Source organism: Micromys minutus (assembly GCF_963924665.1).
Source record: "Micromys minutus genome assembly, chromosome: 8".
Taxonomy (NCBI): Eukaryota; Metazoa; Chordata; class Mammalia; order Rodentia; family Muridae; genus Micromys; species Micromys minutus.
Window position 1 is genome coordinate 23,930,374 of NC_137977.1, and position 17,903 is coordinate 23,948,276.

The 17,903-nt window shown below is 47.9% G+C and overlaps 2 protein-coding genes across 3 annotated transcripts; one reads left to right on the forward strand and one right to left on the reverse strand.

Moving 5' to 3' along the window:
- Window positions 1–1,038: 1,038 nt before the first annotated feature.
- On the reverse strand, window positions 1,039–12,578 carry HBEGF (heparin binding EGF like growth factor). 2 transcript variants are annotated; one of them, XM_080919968.1, is made up of 8 exons: window positions 12,441–12,578; window positions 12,002–12,101; window positions 11,439–11,634; window positions 11,064–11,237; window positions 8,340–8,517; window positions 3,471–3,626; window positions 2,687–2,777; window positions 1,039–2,407 (listed from the first exon to the last, which is right to left on the reverse strand). In XM_080919968.1, exons 3-7 carry the CDS (start codon window positions 11,482–11,484, stop codon window positions 2,705–2,707), a joined length of 627 nt encoding a protein of 208 aa, XP_080776094.1. In that variant the 5' UTR covers window positions 11,485–11,634; window positions 12,002–12,101; window positions 12,441–12,578; the 3' UTR covers window positions 1,039–2,407; window positions 2,687–2,704. The 2 variants fall into 2 exon arrangements, with proteins under 2 accessions (XP_080776094.1, XP_080776093.1); XM_080919967.1 differs by lacking the exons at window positions 12,002–12,101; window positions 12,441–12,578 and having other exon boundaries at window positions 11,439–11,726.
- A 4,519-nt stretch (window positions 12,579–17,097) lies between these two features.
- Window positions 17,098–17,839, forward strand: LOC308423772 (small ribosomal subunit protein eS25-like; the record flags this gene model as incomplete). The annotated part of the gene is made up of 2 exons (XM_080920532.1): window positions 17,098–17,190; window positions 17,426–17,839. 2 exons carry the CDS (start codon window positions 17,098–17,100, stop codon window positions 17,837–17,839), a joined length of 507 nt encoding a protein of 168 aa, XP_080776658.1.
- Window positions 17,840–17,903: the final 64 nt, after the last annotated feature.

A 17,903-nucleotide genomic window follows, 5' to 3' on the forward strand; every position in this document is an offset into this window, starting at 1 on the left:
TATCCCATCATGAAATTGTGAATGATGAGAACAGTGTACATAAACATGTCTGACACTGAGACAGCTTAAAACACTCTTATGTTATCAGGCCGTGGTGGTGCACACCTTTAATTTCAGCACTTGGAAGGCAGAGGCAGTCAGATCTTCAAATTTAAGGCCAGCCTGGTCTATAGAGTGAGTTCTAGGACAGCCAGGGCTATACAGAGACCCTGTCAAAACACACACACACACACACACACATACACACACAAGAAACAAAAACACCAGCCAGCCAGTCAACCAACAAACCAAAAAACAAAAAGCAAAGAAAGAAAATTTCTGTGTTAAACAGATGTCCAGGTAACCCAAGCAGAACAGGGCTGGGGTATGGCTCAGTCAGTAAAGTGTTTAATATGCAAACACAAGGGCCTTCGTTTGTATCCCTAGTGCCTTTGAAAAAGCCAGTTGCACTGATACGTGTCTGTAACTCCAGACCTGGATTGTAGAGGCAGACACAGGATAATCCCTGAAGTTCACTGGCCTACTGGCCTAGCCACAATGAACTGTTGAGCTCTGGGTTCAGTGAGCCACTGACTCAGAAAGTAAGAAGAGCAAACTAACCAGGGTAGTTCACACACCATTAATCTCATCGCTCAAGAGGCAAGGACATAGACCTCTGAATTCTAAGTAAGCTAAGGCTATGTAGCGAGACTTTGTCAAAAAGAAAAAAGAGAAAAGAAAGAAAGGAAGGAAGGAAAGAAGAGAAAGAAATATAATAAAGGAGAGCAATTTGGGTGAAGACACCCAAAGTCAACTTCTGAACTCATGCACATAAAAACAAAACAAACCAGGTAAAGCCTTTACTCCAAGCACTCAGGAGGCAATGGCTGACAGATAGGAGTTCAAGACCAGCATGGTCTACATAGAAAGTCCCAGGACAGCCAGGGTTCAATAGTGAGCCCCCTAAACAAATAACAAACAAACAAACACCAAGCCAAAAACTAAACAGAACATGGATGGAGTAAGGGTTATCTTTATTTGGATCACAAAGTATAAATATGAACCAGGTTTTAGAAATATAGGTTGTAACAGTTCAGAATGGCACTAGAAACTTCCATGGGGACTGTGACAGCATACATTACAGTTTTGGTGAGACCGTAGTCTCCTTACCCAAAACCTTACCTCCCGCCAACTTTCTCTGTAGTAATTGATAGGTACCAATTACTACAAATAGTCAACTCCAAAATTCCCTGTTCTTTCTTAACCTTTTTCTTTACTAATGCCTTCTCCAAACTGTTCTGTGCTCTGCCAACCCCTGCATGGAATAGCACCAGAAGAATGGCAGGATAAGGGAAATGTCTTGACACAAAGGGTGTAAGATGGGGTGATGGAGGACCAGGAAGCTGCAGGCATGGACACCCAATCTCTTCTGAGATTTGGCGGGGGTGGGGGGGCGGACACAGGCAAACACCAATAGCCGTTACACGTTGACATCAGCACCTTGGGCTTTCAAAACACAAACGGTAGACAAAAATCACCTAGGCAAGACTGCAGTCCAACTCACAGAGTGGCTCTGCCCAACCCGATCCCTGCAATCTGACCACACACAACCCACCCTGGGATACTCTGCTCCAGGGACATCTTCTGAAATGTAGACAGACAATAAATTACTACAGATGGGTTACAGAGCAAATGGGAGCGTGGCATTAAGCCAGATGGTAGAGCTGCAAGAGGTGGGCCGGACAATTGCCAAAGTAACAGTCTAGGCACTTGAAATATTATTGTTAGATTGTTAAAAACTAAATATATTAACATACATAGAATAAAATAAATATATAATTTAAGAGGCATTTTACAAACAAACAAATAAACAACAACAACAATAGCAAAACAACAAAATACTTGTTATTTTCCCCTCTGGGTAGAAGTCCCAAAACTCAAGAGTTCTCGGGCTTTCGTTATTTCACAGTTAGCTCATCAAATCCAGCGTGCTGGAGGGTCCAAACAGCAGATCCTTTGTGGCTACTTGAACACATGGCTTCTCAACTCTGTTGGTCTCTTCCAGTCCATAAACCATTCATCCTTCCTCTCTATTTTTTTTTTTCAGTCAAAAATCCTGGAGTACATGGAAGCTAGTTGACCTTTAATCCAGAAGCTAAGTGTTTCAACAAACCAGTGGGTTCAGTGGAGGAGGATCAGGAAGGCCTGAAAGGCTCACTTGCTCCTGCTTTCTTCTGATCCGGATCCCAGCGGGCATAGTCTGTTTGGCACTTAGAGGCTCTGATATTTTTGCAGAGCAATTACAGGAGGCCCAGTCAGGGTAGCAACTGGGAATGGATGAAGTCTTCGTGGCCGCTGGTGAAGTGTTTCCCCTCTGTAGAACTTGTAGTGAACCGCTGTCTCAGAGGTAGCCATCCTCTGAAGGCTCCTGAAGCAGAAGGGGGAGGCATTTAAAGCTGGGTCCAATCTTATAGAATGCAAAGAGGGTTAGGAAGAGGAGCCGGGGGTCCTCACAACTTTGTAACCTAGACAGAGATGCCCCACCAAGTCTCTGAAAACAATTCTGCAAATAACTCAGACTTCACAGTAGTAACCTGCCTCCTGCAACCCTAAGCAAGAGAATTCAGCACTCAGTGAAGCAGACCCCGGACCCACCCAGGCCTTGGCCTGTCTGCCCAGGCTGCCAGGACAAAGGATGGAGCATTACCTTGAGCTCAGGTCCTCCTCAGTGGGAGCTAGCCATGCCCAACTTCACTTTCTCCTCACTTTCCAAGTCATAACCTCCTCGCCTGTGGTACCTGAGGAAAACAATGGTGATGAAGAAATGACAAAGTGCAGGCCCCACAGCCAGCCCTCCCAAGCAACTCCCATGACGGTAATCCATTTCTTGCCCAGAAGGTATGGCAATTCATGAGTCTTTAACCAGCTTCTCTGGGGGATCCCTATCTCTACCAGCAGAGGATTTATACATATGTGTAAAAATCATGTTTTTAGAGACAGCACATCATAACCCAGACTGGACTAACATTTCCTATGTGGCCCAGGCTGGCCTCATACCAAATGTGTACCTGTCACCCCTGACTTTATTGATTTGATTTGATTGATTTGATCCTCAAAATACCTTATAGAATACAATCACTGAAAGACTGATAATATTAACCACGCCTCTACTACCAAACCATGCATTAATGCCAGGAGAAAGAAATGTTTAAGAGGTGCCTCTGTGGGTGAATGACCAGGCCACAGAGGGTAGGAAATGAACCCCATGAGAAAAGAGAAACAGAACCTGGATGGCATGGCAATAGGTACCCTGGGCTTTACACACTGGTCTCATGCCGAGTTAGGCAAAAAAAAAAAAAAAAAAAAAGAAGTCTCTAGAAAGTACACAATATTGAGGCCAACATCTAGGGTTATGAGGAGAGGCTCTAAGTTGGGGGAGGGGAGAAAGGAGTGACTCAGAAAAACAAGCCTGCAAGGCTCCAAACACTCACCTAAACATGAGAAGTCCCACGATGACAAAAAGACAGACAGACGACAGGACTACAGCCACCACAGCCAAGACTGTGGTGTGATCATACGTGTATAGGGGATTCTCCACCGGTAGGGTCAGCCCATGACACCTGTGTCCATGGTAACCAGGGAGGCATCTGGAATAACAAGAAGACAGAGTGAATGGTGTATGTGCCTCCTCTGCCTCTCTCTCCACCCAGCCCGCCCCCAGAGTCCTGCTCTAGGCAGGGAAAAAGTGAGGGAGGAGTTAAAGGTCTCACTTTAGATCTATTCCACATGGGCCTAATGTGTTACATCTGTACTAAGGTGTTCGCTTAAGCTACCTAAGAGGACTTGGACACAAGGGCCGATGGACTGAACAGAGGGCAACTCAGCATCACTCTCTCTATCTACAGAGGCCCTTCAACATTCTGACCCAGAAATAAACCCAGCCTTGCCCATCGATGCATCCAGCATGCAGTCCCTCCCCACTGCTGCTCAGCCTATTAATAGGCCCTGTCCCTTTGCCAGGAATCATTTTTCTCATTTCCTTCATTTAACTCCTAGCTCCCAACCTGGGGCTTTTGGAGCCTTTGGCCTCTCTCTGTGTGCTGGTCTCTCATGTCTCCTTTATCTCAGGACACAAAGCAAACAAACCAAGATTACATCTTCCTGCCCAGCCACCCTGTCACAGCAGGAAAGAATGTCAGAAACAATCCCAGGGCTCTTCTCACTCAAGAAACATGTGACAACCCCCTCTTCAAACACAAAGCATTTCCTTAAAGCTCTTAGGAAGACATCCCTTCCTTTGAGCACCCTTGAGAACCTTTGATGTAGGGGGAGCCCCATGCTACAGAAAAGTGGTACAACTTCCCTAGGTTTCAGAAACAGGGCAGCAGCATTGTCATGGATCCTCTAACTTTGCTCATGCACCCCCCCACAACTGCTCACCCACCAGCTGGGGTGGGGGTACGCTTGAGGAGGTTAGACCAGCAGCTGCTGAAGAAGGCACCAAGTACCTGTGGCCCTCTACTCTGAACCAAACCTTCTCCAGAAAGAGTTGTGTACCTGGAGCCTCAGAGGCAGGATGAATCCCTCCTTCCCACAAAGGATAGTATGTTCCTTCCTAACCTAGCCTCTTCAGTATGTCTGACCTCTGAGTCGGAGTCAGGAAAAATAGATCTAACAATATCCCTACCATTCCAGGACCTAAAGGAAGCTCCTGGGAGTGTGTCTGGAAAATCATGTGTGCAGAGATAAGGGGTCACAGAGACTAAATGATCAGTCAAGTCTCAGAACTAGGAGCAAGGTCAAGGCCTGAAGCTACAATCTCCATCCCTTTGGGCAATGCAGGTAACCCTAAGAAAACATATCTGGTAAGTCTTGGGACTGTCTGATCTGTTCTCTGACCACATTATTATTGTTATTATTGTTATTATTATTATTTTATTGTTGCTTATTATTCACAACTTTAATAATAAATAGCACATAATAAAGGCCTACCATGAGCCAAGTATTCTGCACTAACTGCATCGGTGCTGAGGCTTGAACTTGGGGACCTTTTGATATCATTTAACATCTAAAATGAGACTACCTGTAAGTAGAGATTACCATCCCCATTTTGAAGAGACCGAGGTTTAACTTTCAATAAATAACATGCCAAGGTTACAAAGTTAGGGAGTAGTAGAGACCTGCATTTAACCCAGCAGTCTGGGTGACCCCAGGAACCACGCCATGCCACGGGGAGGAGAGCCGAGTCTGAATCTGTCTTGCAGTTCCAAACCATCATTCAAACCCCACAGGTAGTTACTCAGATGGCAGAAATAAAACTTGGCCTCAGAGTCCCGCAATTCAGTTATATAATCCCTCTGCCACCTCTGTCCTGACTCAAGAGGATAATAATGTTAATGAGCTAATATTACCCACTTCCCCCTCCCTTCAAAGACTGGCTTCCCCAGGGAAGAAGGGGGGTTGAGCACATCCCAAGCATCCCTGGATGCAGGGCAAGATCATGTGTCTTGACTCAAGCCAACACACATATCCATCAAACTAGGACATGTTTCTCCACGTCTGTGACCCACTTCAGAACTTGCATGACAACAGAAGCTTCTTCTAGAGGCCTGAGATATCTTCTACATAATCTTACATAACTCCATACCTACTCCAGGAGGTGAAGGAAGCATCATTTGATAGAGAAAATCAGAATAAGTTGAGTTCCAGAATGGTTTTGCTATTTCTAACCAGATGATCTTGGGCAAATCCCATTACTTTTCTAAGCTTTGGTTTCCTCATGTCAGATCAGAGGTAAGAAAGGCCTACCTCATTGGAGCATCGTGAAAACCCCAGGCCCCACTTCTGTGAGATATTATACAATCAAACAAGATGTTCAAGCCAGATGAAGTCAAGAGAAGGGGCTTCTCTGTATGTGAGCGGTGTGCGTAGTGCAGCTCCAGGCTTGCCTCTCTTCCCTCTGAGTCCTTCCCAACCCAACTACACCCCAGGTTTGCTCTAGACACAGGAAACCCTGCAGCCAGTTTCTGGGTCAGCAGCCAGTCAGAAGCCCAAGAAAACTGCTCTTTGAGGATGACTTTTGGCTGGTGACACAGAAGGATTTTCCTGTTCCTGGTGGCTGTCAAAGGCTGGTTTAGGAAGCCAGTTAGCCTTAAGTTCACCACAGCAGTCTGGACACACCCTAGCTGGCAGTTTCTGGGTCTAAAGTAGAGAAGCCACAAAGAGTGGCGGCACAGATGTAGGTACACAGACATCACATTGCCCAAAACCAGGAGCTCTATGTCAAAGAACCAACCCTATGAAGTCTGCCTAGGGAGTTGACACAAAGCCTTCTGGGTGCTTGCTGTACTCTCAGAGTAGTAAACTCGTGTTCTAGCACAACAGCTGCCCCCCATAAAATTTTGCTCGGACTCTGTAAGGACAGGATAGAAAGCCAACACCCGGTGTGTCCTGGGAACATGAAAAGCATGCTGGGAAAGGAGTGAGACCCCATTTTCTTCCCATGAACTTATTTAGCTGTTGATCTCATACAAATAACTTCCTACTTGCTCTCTGTGGTTTCCTCATTCTCCAAGTAGAGAAAGCTCTGCCCTCCCAGCAGAGAGCTTTTGGAAATTCCAAAGACCACTTCTGTTCCTTCAGATGGAGTGAATGCTCACCATACCTGCTGGTCTGAACCTGATTTCAGTGTAAACAATGGAGATTTCAAGGAAATAATACCAACATGATTATTATCACTATCCCCAGGGCCACTAGGTGGCCTTAAGCACACTTGGGTTTTCTAGGCTTAAGAGGTCAGGGGAACCCTGCTTCTTGGCTGATCAATGGAAGTCCTGCAAATCCATTCATTGAAATACCCTGAGCCACAAACATCCTGAGACAGTGTGGCTAGACAGACTCCTGGCTCTAGTCCATCCTGACTACCCTCAGAGTCACTTTCTCCACCCGGAGTTAATGATGCCATTTTACACATTTAAGACAAACATTTCCTGTCCTGTCCCAGGACATTGGAAAGGAGCAGACAGAGATTGTATCTTTTTTCTTTTCTTTTCTTTTCTTTTCTTTTCTTTTCTTTTCTTTTTTTCAAGACAGCCGCCCTGGCTGTTCTGAAACTCAATCTGTAGACCAGGCTAGCCTCAAACAAAGAGATCCACCTGCCTCTGCCTCTGAGTGCTGGTATTAAAAGCATGAGTGTGTGCACTATTACCAGCCCGCTGATTCTGCCGTTCTTAACCAAGCCTCTCCAATACACCAAACTTCTCCTGGGATGTTACAGGAAAGGACACACTGTTTATGTAGGTGGGAATAGATCTGTCAGCTAACTGCTAAATACAGGACAGATCTGCTGTGTGTGATTAGATAAGACTAGGGTGCTTATAAAAGTTGAAAGGACCCATGCTAGTCACAAGTGGAAGAGATGTCATACAGAAAAAAAAAATGTTTGACAGGGGGTGGGGGAGGCAGTGTATAGACAACAGCATTCTGAACTGTCCAGAATCTATTAGAAAGAGTCATTCACAAGTTTCCAAGAGCCTACCTCTCTTGACAGGGAAAAGAGGGGATATCTGTAGACTGATGTGAGATATTGGTCTCAGCACAGTGACCACATTTTGCTTGCCAGAGAGCATAACAGCACCGTCATGCCAAGGTGGCCACTTGTTGGGTTTGGCCTTTGAGAGGATAATGAACCCACAACCACCCCCTCCATCCTCACTCTTGACAGGGAGCAGTGGTACTGCAGGCTGAGTTGGGTTCCATTGATAGTCTTGCCACACCAAAAAAAAGTGTTCTCCAACTCCCTGTCCCCAAACTCAATATCCTCTATGTCTCCTACATCCTTCTGTCCCTCGCCTGGGTGAAAAGGTAAAGAGGAGGAGCTTCGAATCACCCTGCATGCTGACTGCTCTCTGTACCGTCCTGCCATGCTTAAGGACCAATGAACATCTGCTCATCTACATGCACCCACATAGCACGTGACTTAAGGCACCTCATATCAGCTGCCAGAAACCCACTCTTGCCGTGTTTTCTAGCAGCTTTCTTTTCCAGAGAAGGGTCCAGGAATGAAGGCCCTCCTTCACAAGTGCCAGCTCTCATGGACCCATGCTCTTTTATAAGTATGCGGGAGGAAATGTCCTGAAGGATTGAGGACAGTCACAAACCCATGCCACAGGAAATTACATCCTCTTTGGTGGTGGTGGCGGTGGGGACTTCCGCTGACTAAAAATATGTCCCTTCCTTTGAACTTCCTCCTCGAGGTTGAAAAGAAACTGAGTGAAATTATGAATTCAAGGAACAGTGACAAACAGAATGTGTGGCTGGCAGTGTGACAATGAGATTCGTTCTGGGAATGGAGCACTTACTGGCAAGAGGGCCTACGGAACTCCTTCAGGTATTTGCACTGTCCATGGATGCAGTAGTCCTTGTATTTCCTAAGACATGGGTCTCTCTTCCTTCCTAGCCCCTTGCCTTTCTTCTTCTTTTTCCCATTCCTTTCTTTGCTTGGGGTGGCCAGGGCTTGTGGCTTGGAGGAGAAAGCAACTGTAGGAAAAAGGTACAAGTTCAGCATTTCTACTCTGTCTCTCCAGATACAAGCCAGGCTCACCTCAGACCCCCATTTCACCCACTCCAGCATCTGGAACATGGGATTCCAGGTGGGAACCCCTAAAACCGACGAGGATGCACACACTCTTTGATCCCTCCTGTCGTCAGAGGCCTGGGAAAACTCTTTAAGAACAACCAGAAAGAGGAAATGTTTAAGAGGAAATAGAGGTTGGGTTAGATCCCAAGAAAGAATGGCCCTTGTTCTAAGAAAGCTGGAGAAACTGCAGGTCACAGTGCAAAGCTACCAGCCTGGTATTTCCATCTGCACTCTGCCTGCTTTCTACACCCACCGTCTATGATCCCCCACGTGCACGATTCTATTGTAGCCCCAGTCAGCCTCATTTCCTGGTCCTGTACTCAGTGACCCACTTGCAGGAAGACTATGTCACAGACAAAAATTGCTTTGGGAAAAGGAACTTGGCTCTTTGGGGTAAGAAGCTTCTAAAAGAAGAGTGTCTATAGATTTGGACTCTCTCCTCGGGAATTCCCACTGGGTCACAGGGAATGGTTTTAGTGCAGAACTCCTAGTTCTGAAAATAGAAAATAAGTCAACTATGATTTAAAAGGCCTTACCTTTTTTGAATTTAGGCAAGATATCTGCCCTGCCCTATGCCCTTTGACAATTTATCCATCTTTTAAAACATCCAGTTAGATTTATCTCCAAATGTCCTATTTATATCTGGGATAGGGAAGGGCATTACAATATATACAAGGAACTGTCCAGAAGGAACTGGACTATGACAACCCCCCTCTTTTTTTCAGGTTGTAGATATGGGGAGGGGGTAACTTCACATCTAGCTGGAAGTGGCCATTAGCCCAGAAGTCTGATGCCAGCTTTCTCCATCCCTGAACCCAATAAATAAAAGGTGTTTACTGTCCATAGCTGTAATTTGAGTCTGGAAGAGATGAACATGATAGATTATACTAGGAACATAGGATCCTAATATAAATGAGACTTCAAGAATGCTAGGGTGTTTTTATGATGAAAACTCTTAGATCCCAAGAGGCAGGGACTTGCCCCGGGATAGTGCAGAATTAGAAATAGGACAGTGCTATCTGGTACTATACCAGGCTCCTTAAACGCTCAGAAGGTGTTGCAGGTGGCCAGAGGAAGCCAGTTATCAGGATTCCAAGGAAAGCAAAGCGGCAGAACCCAAGGCGATCAGAGAGAGAGAGAAAGAGAGAGAGAGAGAGAGAGAGAGAGAGAGAGAGAGAGAGAGAGAGAGAGAGAGAGAGAGAGGTGCAGAATAAGACTGAGAAGTTAGGCTCAGGCTGAGAGGGAGCAGTGAGTCAGGTTGGCAGAGGTAAGAGGAGCAGCCATGTGGGTGGGGGGTGAGTCACAGCCCCGCCCAGCCCTATCCAGCCTGAGAGAGAGCTAGGAGAATCCAGACTGTTCAGGACATGGGCGACCCCAGGGGGCCACTGTTGAGAGGATGTGTGGAATCCCAGCCTCTCAGTTTTAGAGCAGACTCTTATGCAAAACAGAGAAAGAACCTAAGGAAGCCTTGTGCGAGGAGGGAGCAGGCATGCTAAGCAGCAGGTGGGGCTGAACAGGTGTGACTCTTTCCAACCAAATATAGTCATTCCGGGGCCCATAGGGCACTGGTCTGGCTCCGCCTTTAAGAGTCACTGTTAGTAGCCAGAGGCAGGGAGGCCTTCAGGTTCTGGACTCTGACCAGTCCCTGTGCTCAGTCCCAGATACAGGTTATCGGACCATACATAGCTCTTTCTTCCTGGAATCTCCTTAGGGATTCAAGTGGAGTCTACAAGCTTCAGACCCACGGCATTTCAAAATAGCTTCCCAGGGCCCCAACATTCACCATTCATAGCCAGTGCTGACCTCATCTGCCAAAGCTAAGAGTTCTTCACTGCCCTCTCTTTCTCTAGCCTGGAGATAGATGGGTGAAGGAGGTTATCACTGCATATTTCCAATGCCCCCCATCTCCGCTTATGGAGCACCCATGTACAAAGCTTGTTCTGTCACTGATTCCCTTCCTGATTGGACAACACCCCAAACCCAAATCAAGTCTCTTGTGCACAATTCCCAAAAGATGCTAACAAACCAGGCCTGGTGCCCTGAGGCTGAGAACTCTATTAGCTCTTTATATATAATCATCACATATATAATCATACATCAAATAGGACTTGCACTTTTTCTGGCATGGAAACTCTAGAGTAAGCATCTCTGTCATGCTTCCTTCTACCCTCTAGCCTACCTCGGAGGACAGTCTGCCTCCTTTTATTTGCTCCAAAATATAAAGTAAGACCCCCACACCAAGGGAGACCAAGGACAAGAGTGACCGCACTGTATTCCAGAGCCCCCAACTTCAGTCAGGCCATAAGCTTTTCCTCGAAGTCTTCCATAAACATCCCTTCAGCAGCCCCCCGCCCCAGGGATGGGGGTGGGTGCAAAAGCGTAAATCTTAGGCCTGTGTTCTTCAGCTGCGAACAGCATGTAAGGTTTAGTAAGCCTCCACACCCACCTTTGAAAAGGTTCAGATCTGTCCCTTCCAAGTCCTGGACCTCCTGAGTACGATCACCTCCCATGGGTAGCAGCTGGTTTGTGGTTCCAGTGGGAGGGTCAGGGTTGCTGGTTGCTGCCGCCAGACCTCTCCGAAGCCGCTCCAGACTCTCACCGGTCACCATAGCGGACAACACTGCACAAGAGAAGAGGCCACAATAAGACCCACTGCCTAGACCCCGCTCTACCACGCCATCGAGGTCCACGCCCGCCCTTCAGGACGAATGGGCCCCACCAAGTGGCCCGCTCGGCGGGTGGGGGGCGCCGAAGCGATCTACCCACGTGTCCCCCGCACGGCGCCCACCCCACCCCCGACCTCGGAGACAGGAGCTCTTACCTGCGGCCAGAAAGAGCTTCAGCACCACCGACGGCAGCAGCTTCATGGTCCCGAGCCTGGCTGAGACGGGGAGGCAGCGATCACTTTGGATGCGGCAGCCGCTGGACGCCTGCACCGGGGCCAGGCGGTGGAGGACAGAGAGATTCCGCTAGGCACCGTCCGATGCCTGCTTCTGGGTGAGATCCTGTCTGGGAACCTGGCGGCCGCGGTTAGTCTGTCTGTTCAGAGTCGGTCCACACGTCCGTTCCAGCCCTTGAAGGTCCGTCAGGCCGACCAGCCGCGTGCAGCTCCCCGGGCCGACTGAGCGCTCGCTCGTAGCCGGGGCCGGGAATAAGGCTCCGGGGAAGGAGTGGGAGCCCCGCCCCGCCCGGCACCGCCCCCTCCCCTCCCCCTCCCGCGCCGGGAAGCTAGCCGGGCTGGAGGCGCCGACAGCGTTCCCCAGGACTAGGCGGTCGCGGCGGGTTGGACCGGGAGGCGCTCACATTTTTGGGACCAGGCCAGAGTAGCCGTGAGAGTGTGGGTGTAGGACGAATGACCAGCAGGTGGCCAAGACGGGGTCCTACCTTTCCTCCTACGCGGGTGCAGCCTAGTGAAAGGTGATCTGAGAGCTGTGCCTGGCCTCTGCTCCTCCGTCTTTGACAAGTACGGTTCCACTCTAGGTATCTGCACTCAGCAGATACCAAGCAGTAAGTAATAATTCGTTTAGCCTTTAAAAATTAGAAACACGAATGCCAGCTGGTCTCCTGAGGGCAAAGTGACTAAACACAAAGTTGCAATCATTTGATGCCAATCCAGCAACAGCAACGGAAGTTAGGAGTGGCTTCCACTGCTTTCCCCCAGGGGACACAGTCTACTTTAGGATTTCTGAGCTATGCGGTATAGTTCCCAGGCTTCTGCAACCAGAGAGGCACAGATTATAGGACAACCCTCATACTTTCCCTTGGATATTAAGGCTAGTCTCTCAAACATAAACTCTCCTCTCAAAGGACCCAACCAGCTAACCTTGAAGAGCGTGTGCGTCCCGGGCCAGATTGATGTGTTTCTTTTCCAGCTGTTGTAATTTTACGAGGGGTGGGGGTCGTCTGGAGTCAATGTCCCGACTCAAATAATGACTCCCTCAGTAAGTATTTCGGCTCCCAGGGACGTGCTGGGTAGGGAGTTTGACACAGGGCTGGGCTGGCATTCAGAGCCTTCAAATTGTGCCAGACAGAGAGCACTTTGCCTGATTCAGCCATGTGTAGGGATAAAAACAGGCCTACTATTTATACACTGTCTATCCCACTCTTTCTCCCCACCCCACCCCCACTTTCTCAGGGGTCAATCTGGCTTCCCCCACTCTTAATTCTCCCCAGCTACACTCCCAGGCCTAGGCTTCCACAGTGAACTGCCATGTCTACAGACTTGAATTGCTACTTACTGTGTGAACTTGGACAAGATGATTGATTCTATTTTTTTGGAAGAAGGTGGATTTGTTTTATTTTATGTCTATGGGTGTTTGCCTGCATGTATGTCTGGGTTCAGCATGCCTGCCTGGTGCCCACAGAGGTCAGAAGAGGGCATCAGATTCCCGGGGACTGGAGGGACAGATGGTTGTAAGCCCCCGTGTGGATGCAGGGAATCAAACCTGGGTCCTCTGGAGGAGCAGCCAGTGCTCTTAACAGTTGAGCCATGTCTCCAGCCCTTAAGATAACTGGTGTTCCTGAGCCTCGGTTTCTCCTTGTCTCTAATGGGAATGACAATAGTAACACTGGCCATGGCTGCTGTGCAGAAAGCTTTTTGAGGACTGAGCAAGGAAACACATGTAAAGCAGAAAGTACAGTGCCTGATGTAAGCTCTTGATAAATTTGACCTATTGCTGCTGCTGGTGGTGGTGTTAATGTCTCTAGACATCCAACCTTGGCTACTCTGTTTCCTTAGAAACTATTTTTCTCTCCCTTCCCTAGGTACCCAGTCTGGCCAGGTGTCAGGGTGCAATTGTGTAGTCAACTTGCTCTCAGGCAGAATCTTACTTATCACCTATTTGGCTAAAAGCCACGTTGGTATTCCTCTGGTGCTCAGTATCCGGCCCAGGACCTCAGCAGCTGGCCGCCACCCCAGCCACACCTCACCTCCTCCCGCAGGTGTTTAATATTAAAGCTGAAGCCATCTAAGGGTCAGGGCTCTCCCCAGGGAAGGGTGGAGGGAGATACTTCCTGACACATGACCAAATCACTCCCCTTTACCCCTCCCACCACTCACACCCTGCTTTCCTGCCCTATCCTGCTTCTTTCTTCCTATACTAGGTCCTTCCACCTCACCATCACGTCAGCTCAGCTTTGTTGGGGCTACTCCAGGCTTTCATCACACCCGGGAGCCTCACCCTCTCCAGGTCTGTGTGTCAGGTTTTACAAGGAAGGGCCTGGAGATAAGATGAAAGACCTGAAATGTATTAGGATAGTCACTTCCCTTCCCAAAACTGCAGTGAACCTGGAACCAAAAGACTAAGCAAAACAAAACAAAATTACAGGATGGGAATGCAACCGAATGGTAGAGTTTGCCTAGCATGTGCAAAGCCCGGGGTTTCACCTTTAGTGTCTCAAAAAAGAGAAATAAGAAAAACTATCATTACCATCACCACCACCAATACCAACATCACCATCACCACCACCAACAGCACCATCACCATCACTACCAATACCACCATCACTGCTACCACTACCATAACCACTACCATCAGCACTACCACCACCATCAGCACTACCACCACCATCAGCACTACCACCACCATCAGCACTACCACCACCATCAGCACTACCACCACCATCAGCACTACCACCACCATCAGCACTACCACCACCATCAGCACCACCACCTTGAGCACCACTACAACCCCACACACTTACAAAAATTGTTAAATATGCATAATTGCTATATTGAGCTAAGAATGTATTTCTGTGATAAGAGTGCTTCCTCCGCATGTATAAGACCATGGATGTGGTCCCCAGCACCAAGAGAAAGAGGGACAGAGGGTGGAAAAGAAAGAAATAATATGTCTAAGAAACTTTGCACTTGTTTTTGGCCATTGAAATCTCAGCAGCAGAGGGTAAGTTGGACGTGGGAAAAGCAACAGCTTTATAGAAAGAACCACAGGCCACCTACAGTTCAGCAGAGACATTCTGGTGACTGTATGTAGTTCACTGCCTGACAAGAAACTCGGTTTCTTTGTGGAACAGGACCCATTGTTAGGGAAATCCACATGCTCATCCCAGCACCTAGACGGTGGAGAGAATAGGGTCAGGAGTTCAAGGTCATCATTAATATATTGAATTTGAGTCCTATCTGGACTATATGAGGTTAGATCTCAAAAACAAAAATCTTAATCATAATGCATCCTGGAGTTTAGCAGGCTTCTTCCCTAAACATTCATGGCACACTGTCAGAGCAAGTGCAGAAGAGGATGTGTTCTGGTACCGTGCTCACACCTTAGATTTGATGATGGACTGGCAAATCCTTATCTGAAAAGGCGACGGGTAGACTGAGGCCTGGGTGAGAAGAAGAAAGCAGATTTGTGACCATTTGTGGCAGAGCATTCCAAGTCTCGCACAAAGAGTGGGTGTAGAAACTAGCTTAATGCATTCAGAGGGTAGAAGGAAGACCAGACAAAGGCGAAGGCAGAGGGTGACGGGGTGACAGTGGATCATTCCCCATCACAGAGAAGCAAATGAGACAAGGATGGGAATTCAGATTATGTAAGACTGTTGCATATGGCTTGTTCCTCTACCTGCTCTGCCTGTCACCAGACTCACTCCTAGGTAGTGCTCAGATGGGCAAGTCTGCTGTCCTCAAAGACCCACTGAGCATGAGCACACCGAGGCTTCCCTGACTAGCCTTTTGCTGCCAGTGAGTCAAAAAGGGAGCTAATCTAGAGCAGAACCCATGGCATCCTGTTTCCCAGCTCAGGCTGGGTTCCCAGGCGGCTGGAAAGGTAGGCTCCCTGGGACTCCAAGTGCTGCTGACTCACTGCTAAAGCTCTGAGTCCTTGATTTGAAGAGAACTCTCGCCCGCACGCCCGCACACCCATGTGGAGGAGCTGGGAGGAAAGTGCTGCAGAAACAGGAGTGGGAGTGGGGCGTTGGGGCTCTCGGAGAGGGACCACTCGTGATCCTGTCCCCTCTGAGGCTGCTGCAGGTGCCTTGTAAAGGGTTTCCTCTCAAGCTGGCTGTGCATCAGAATCACCAAGAAGTGAAGAATTAAAGATAGGAAAGCCCAGTGGTGGTGCGCACCTTAAGTTCCAGTGCTTGGGAGGCAGAGGCAAGGCAGATCTGAGTTTGAGGTCGGCCTGGTCTACAGACAGAGTTCTAGGACAGCCAGAACTACAGAGAGAATCCCTCTTCTGAAGAACAAAACAAACAAACAAATTAAAAAGGCCCAAACTCCAGGTTGGGAGTGTAGCTCATTGGAGGAACATATGCCTAACATATACAGAACGCGGCATTATATAAAACCAACCAACCAACCAACCAAACAAACAAACAAACAAAAGAGGGGTTGTATAAAGCCAGGCATGGTGGTACATGCTTATAATCTCAGCACTTAAGACCAAGACAGAAATCGAGATTTTGAGGAAGGCCTGGGCTACGTGAGACACTGTCTCAAGCAAGAACCTTTGGAATTGGAACCTCAGAGGCAGGGACAGAGGAAATCTGAGCTGTGTGTTCACCGTCACTAATTATGCTAGTATCATTGCCCTCATCTTAAAGGGTTAAAGCTGAAAGATGTATGGAACGGTCCAAGGTCATCCAGCTAGGATTTCTAGCTCACGATACCTGAGCAAGTCGATGGGAAGCTTCCCCTTTGCCTCTGCACACAATAACATCATGAGCTTTACTGAGGGAGTCCTGGGGTATGGTGACCATAGTCACTGCCTAGCTGGGCTGAACTGAACGGTGGGTGGGGGCACAGAGTGGCTAGTGAAATGGCAGGAATCAGGCAATTGTGAGATCAAATTTTCATGCCCCTTTGCAGCTATTTCTATTTGTTTGCTTTGGACTATATTTTCACCTGTAATTGTTTTGTTTCCCTTGTTAGCTGTGAAGTACTTGCTGGGGCCATTCCTCTCCTTCCACCACATGGGTCCTAGCAGCAGACACCCTCCCCTGATGAGTCATCACCCAAGTCCCTTTGCTCACCTTTCTAACCTGCAGCAAACTGTTCAACGTCTGCTCATATGTAATGTGCACATCTGAAACGGGACAAGGGCAATGACTACCACAGGGCTCTTGCAATGAATAAATCAGATCATGTGTGTAAAACAGAATATGATGTCTGACACACAGTAGGTGGTTAATGACAGCTGTCACTGGGAACAAATTCATCTCCTCCTTTTTTCCTCTCTCTTTCTTCCCAAAGGAAGAATTTGATACTTATCCACGCACTCAGCATATCCTGGGCCTTGCCTTGCTTCAAGCCCTAGGCTGCTCATCGGAAACAATGAAGACTTAAAACAACAGTGTTGTTAATGACCAGGGAGGCCCAACATGCCTTTTTAAATTTTTTAAAAATTTTTTGTCACGCTGCTGTCCAAAGGTTTGCTAAGGCAGTTCTGTGACTATCTAGAGTAGCTAATCTGAAAATACTATTGTATCCTGGACCAGGCTTTCCCAGAGTTGGAGTGTCAGAAATGGCCACGCATAGTAATGAGGCAGTAAATCTAGAGGTTTGGAGACCTCAACCCAAGAACAGCCGTTCTGGCTCAGAGCTCATCCAAAAGCTTGTGGGCAGAGGATTTGGGAATGCATGCTAAGCAGCCCCAGAGCTCGGTTGGGTGCAGGAGAGTGATTCTAGAGAGTACCTCTACAAGGGGATGCTTTAGCAACCAAGACTTCAGAGTCACTCAAACCCAGGGTCGGACTGAAGAGTCACTGTTCCCTCTTGGCATGGTTTCTCCTACCGTATCAGAATCAGCTGCTCAAGCAGTTTTAGAATGTTTAGAAGTCCCAACATCCTAGAGAGGTTGCCGTGGTCCACACTACTCTCTGAGCTTCGCCATACCACCCAAAGACGACAAGAAGAAAGATGCTGGAAAGTCGGCTAAAAAAGACAAGGACCCAGTCAATAAATCTGGTGGCAAGGCCAAAGAGAAGAATCGGTTCAAATGCAAAGTTCAGGACAAGCTGAACAATCTCATCCTGTTTGACAAAACTACATACGACAAACTCTGTAAGGAAGTTCCCAACTATAAGCTTATCACTCTGGCCGTGGTCTCCGAGAGACTGAAGATTGGAGGTTCCTTGGCCAGGGCAGCCCTTCAGGAGCTACTTAGTGAAGGACTTAGCAAGCTGGTTTCAAAGCACAGAGCCCAAGTCACTTACACCAGAGACACAAAGGGTGGAGATGCCCCAGCTGCTGGTGAAGATGCATGAAAGGTTCAACCAGCTGTGCATTTGGGAAAATAAGACTTTATTGAATTAAAAAAAAAAGAATGTT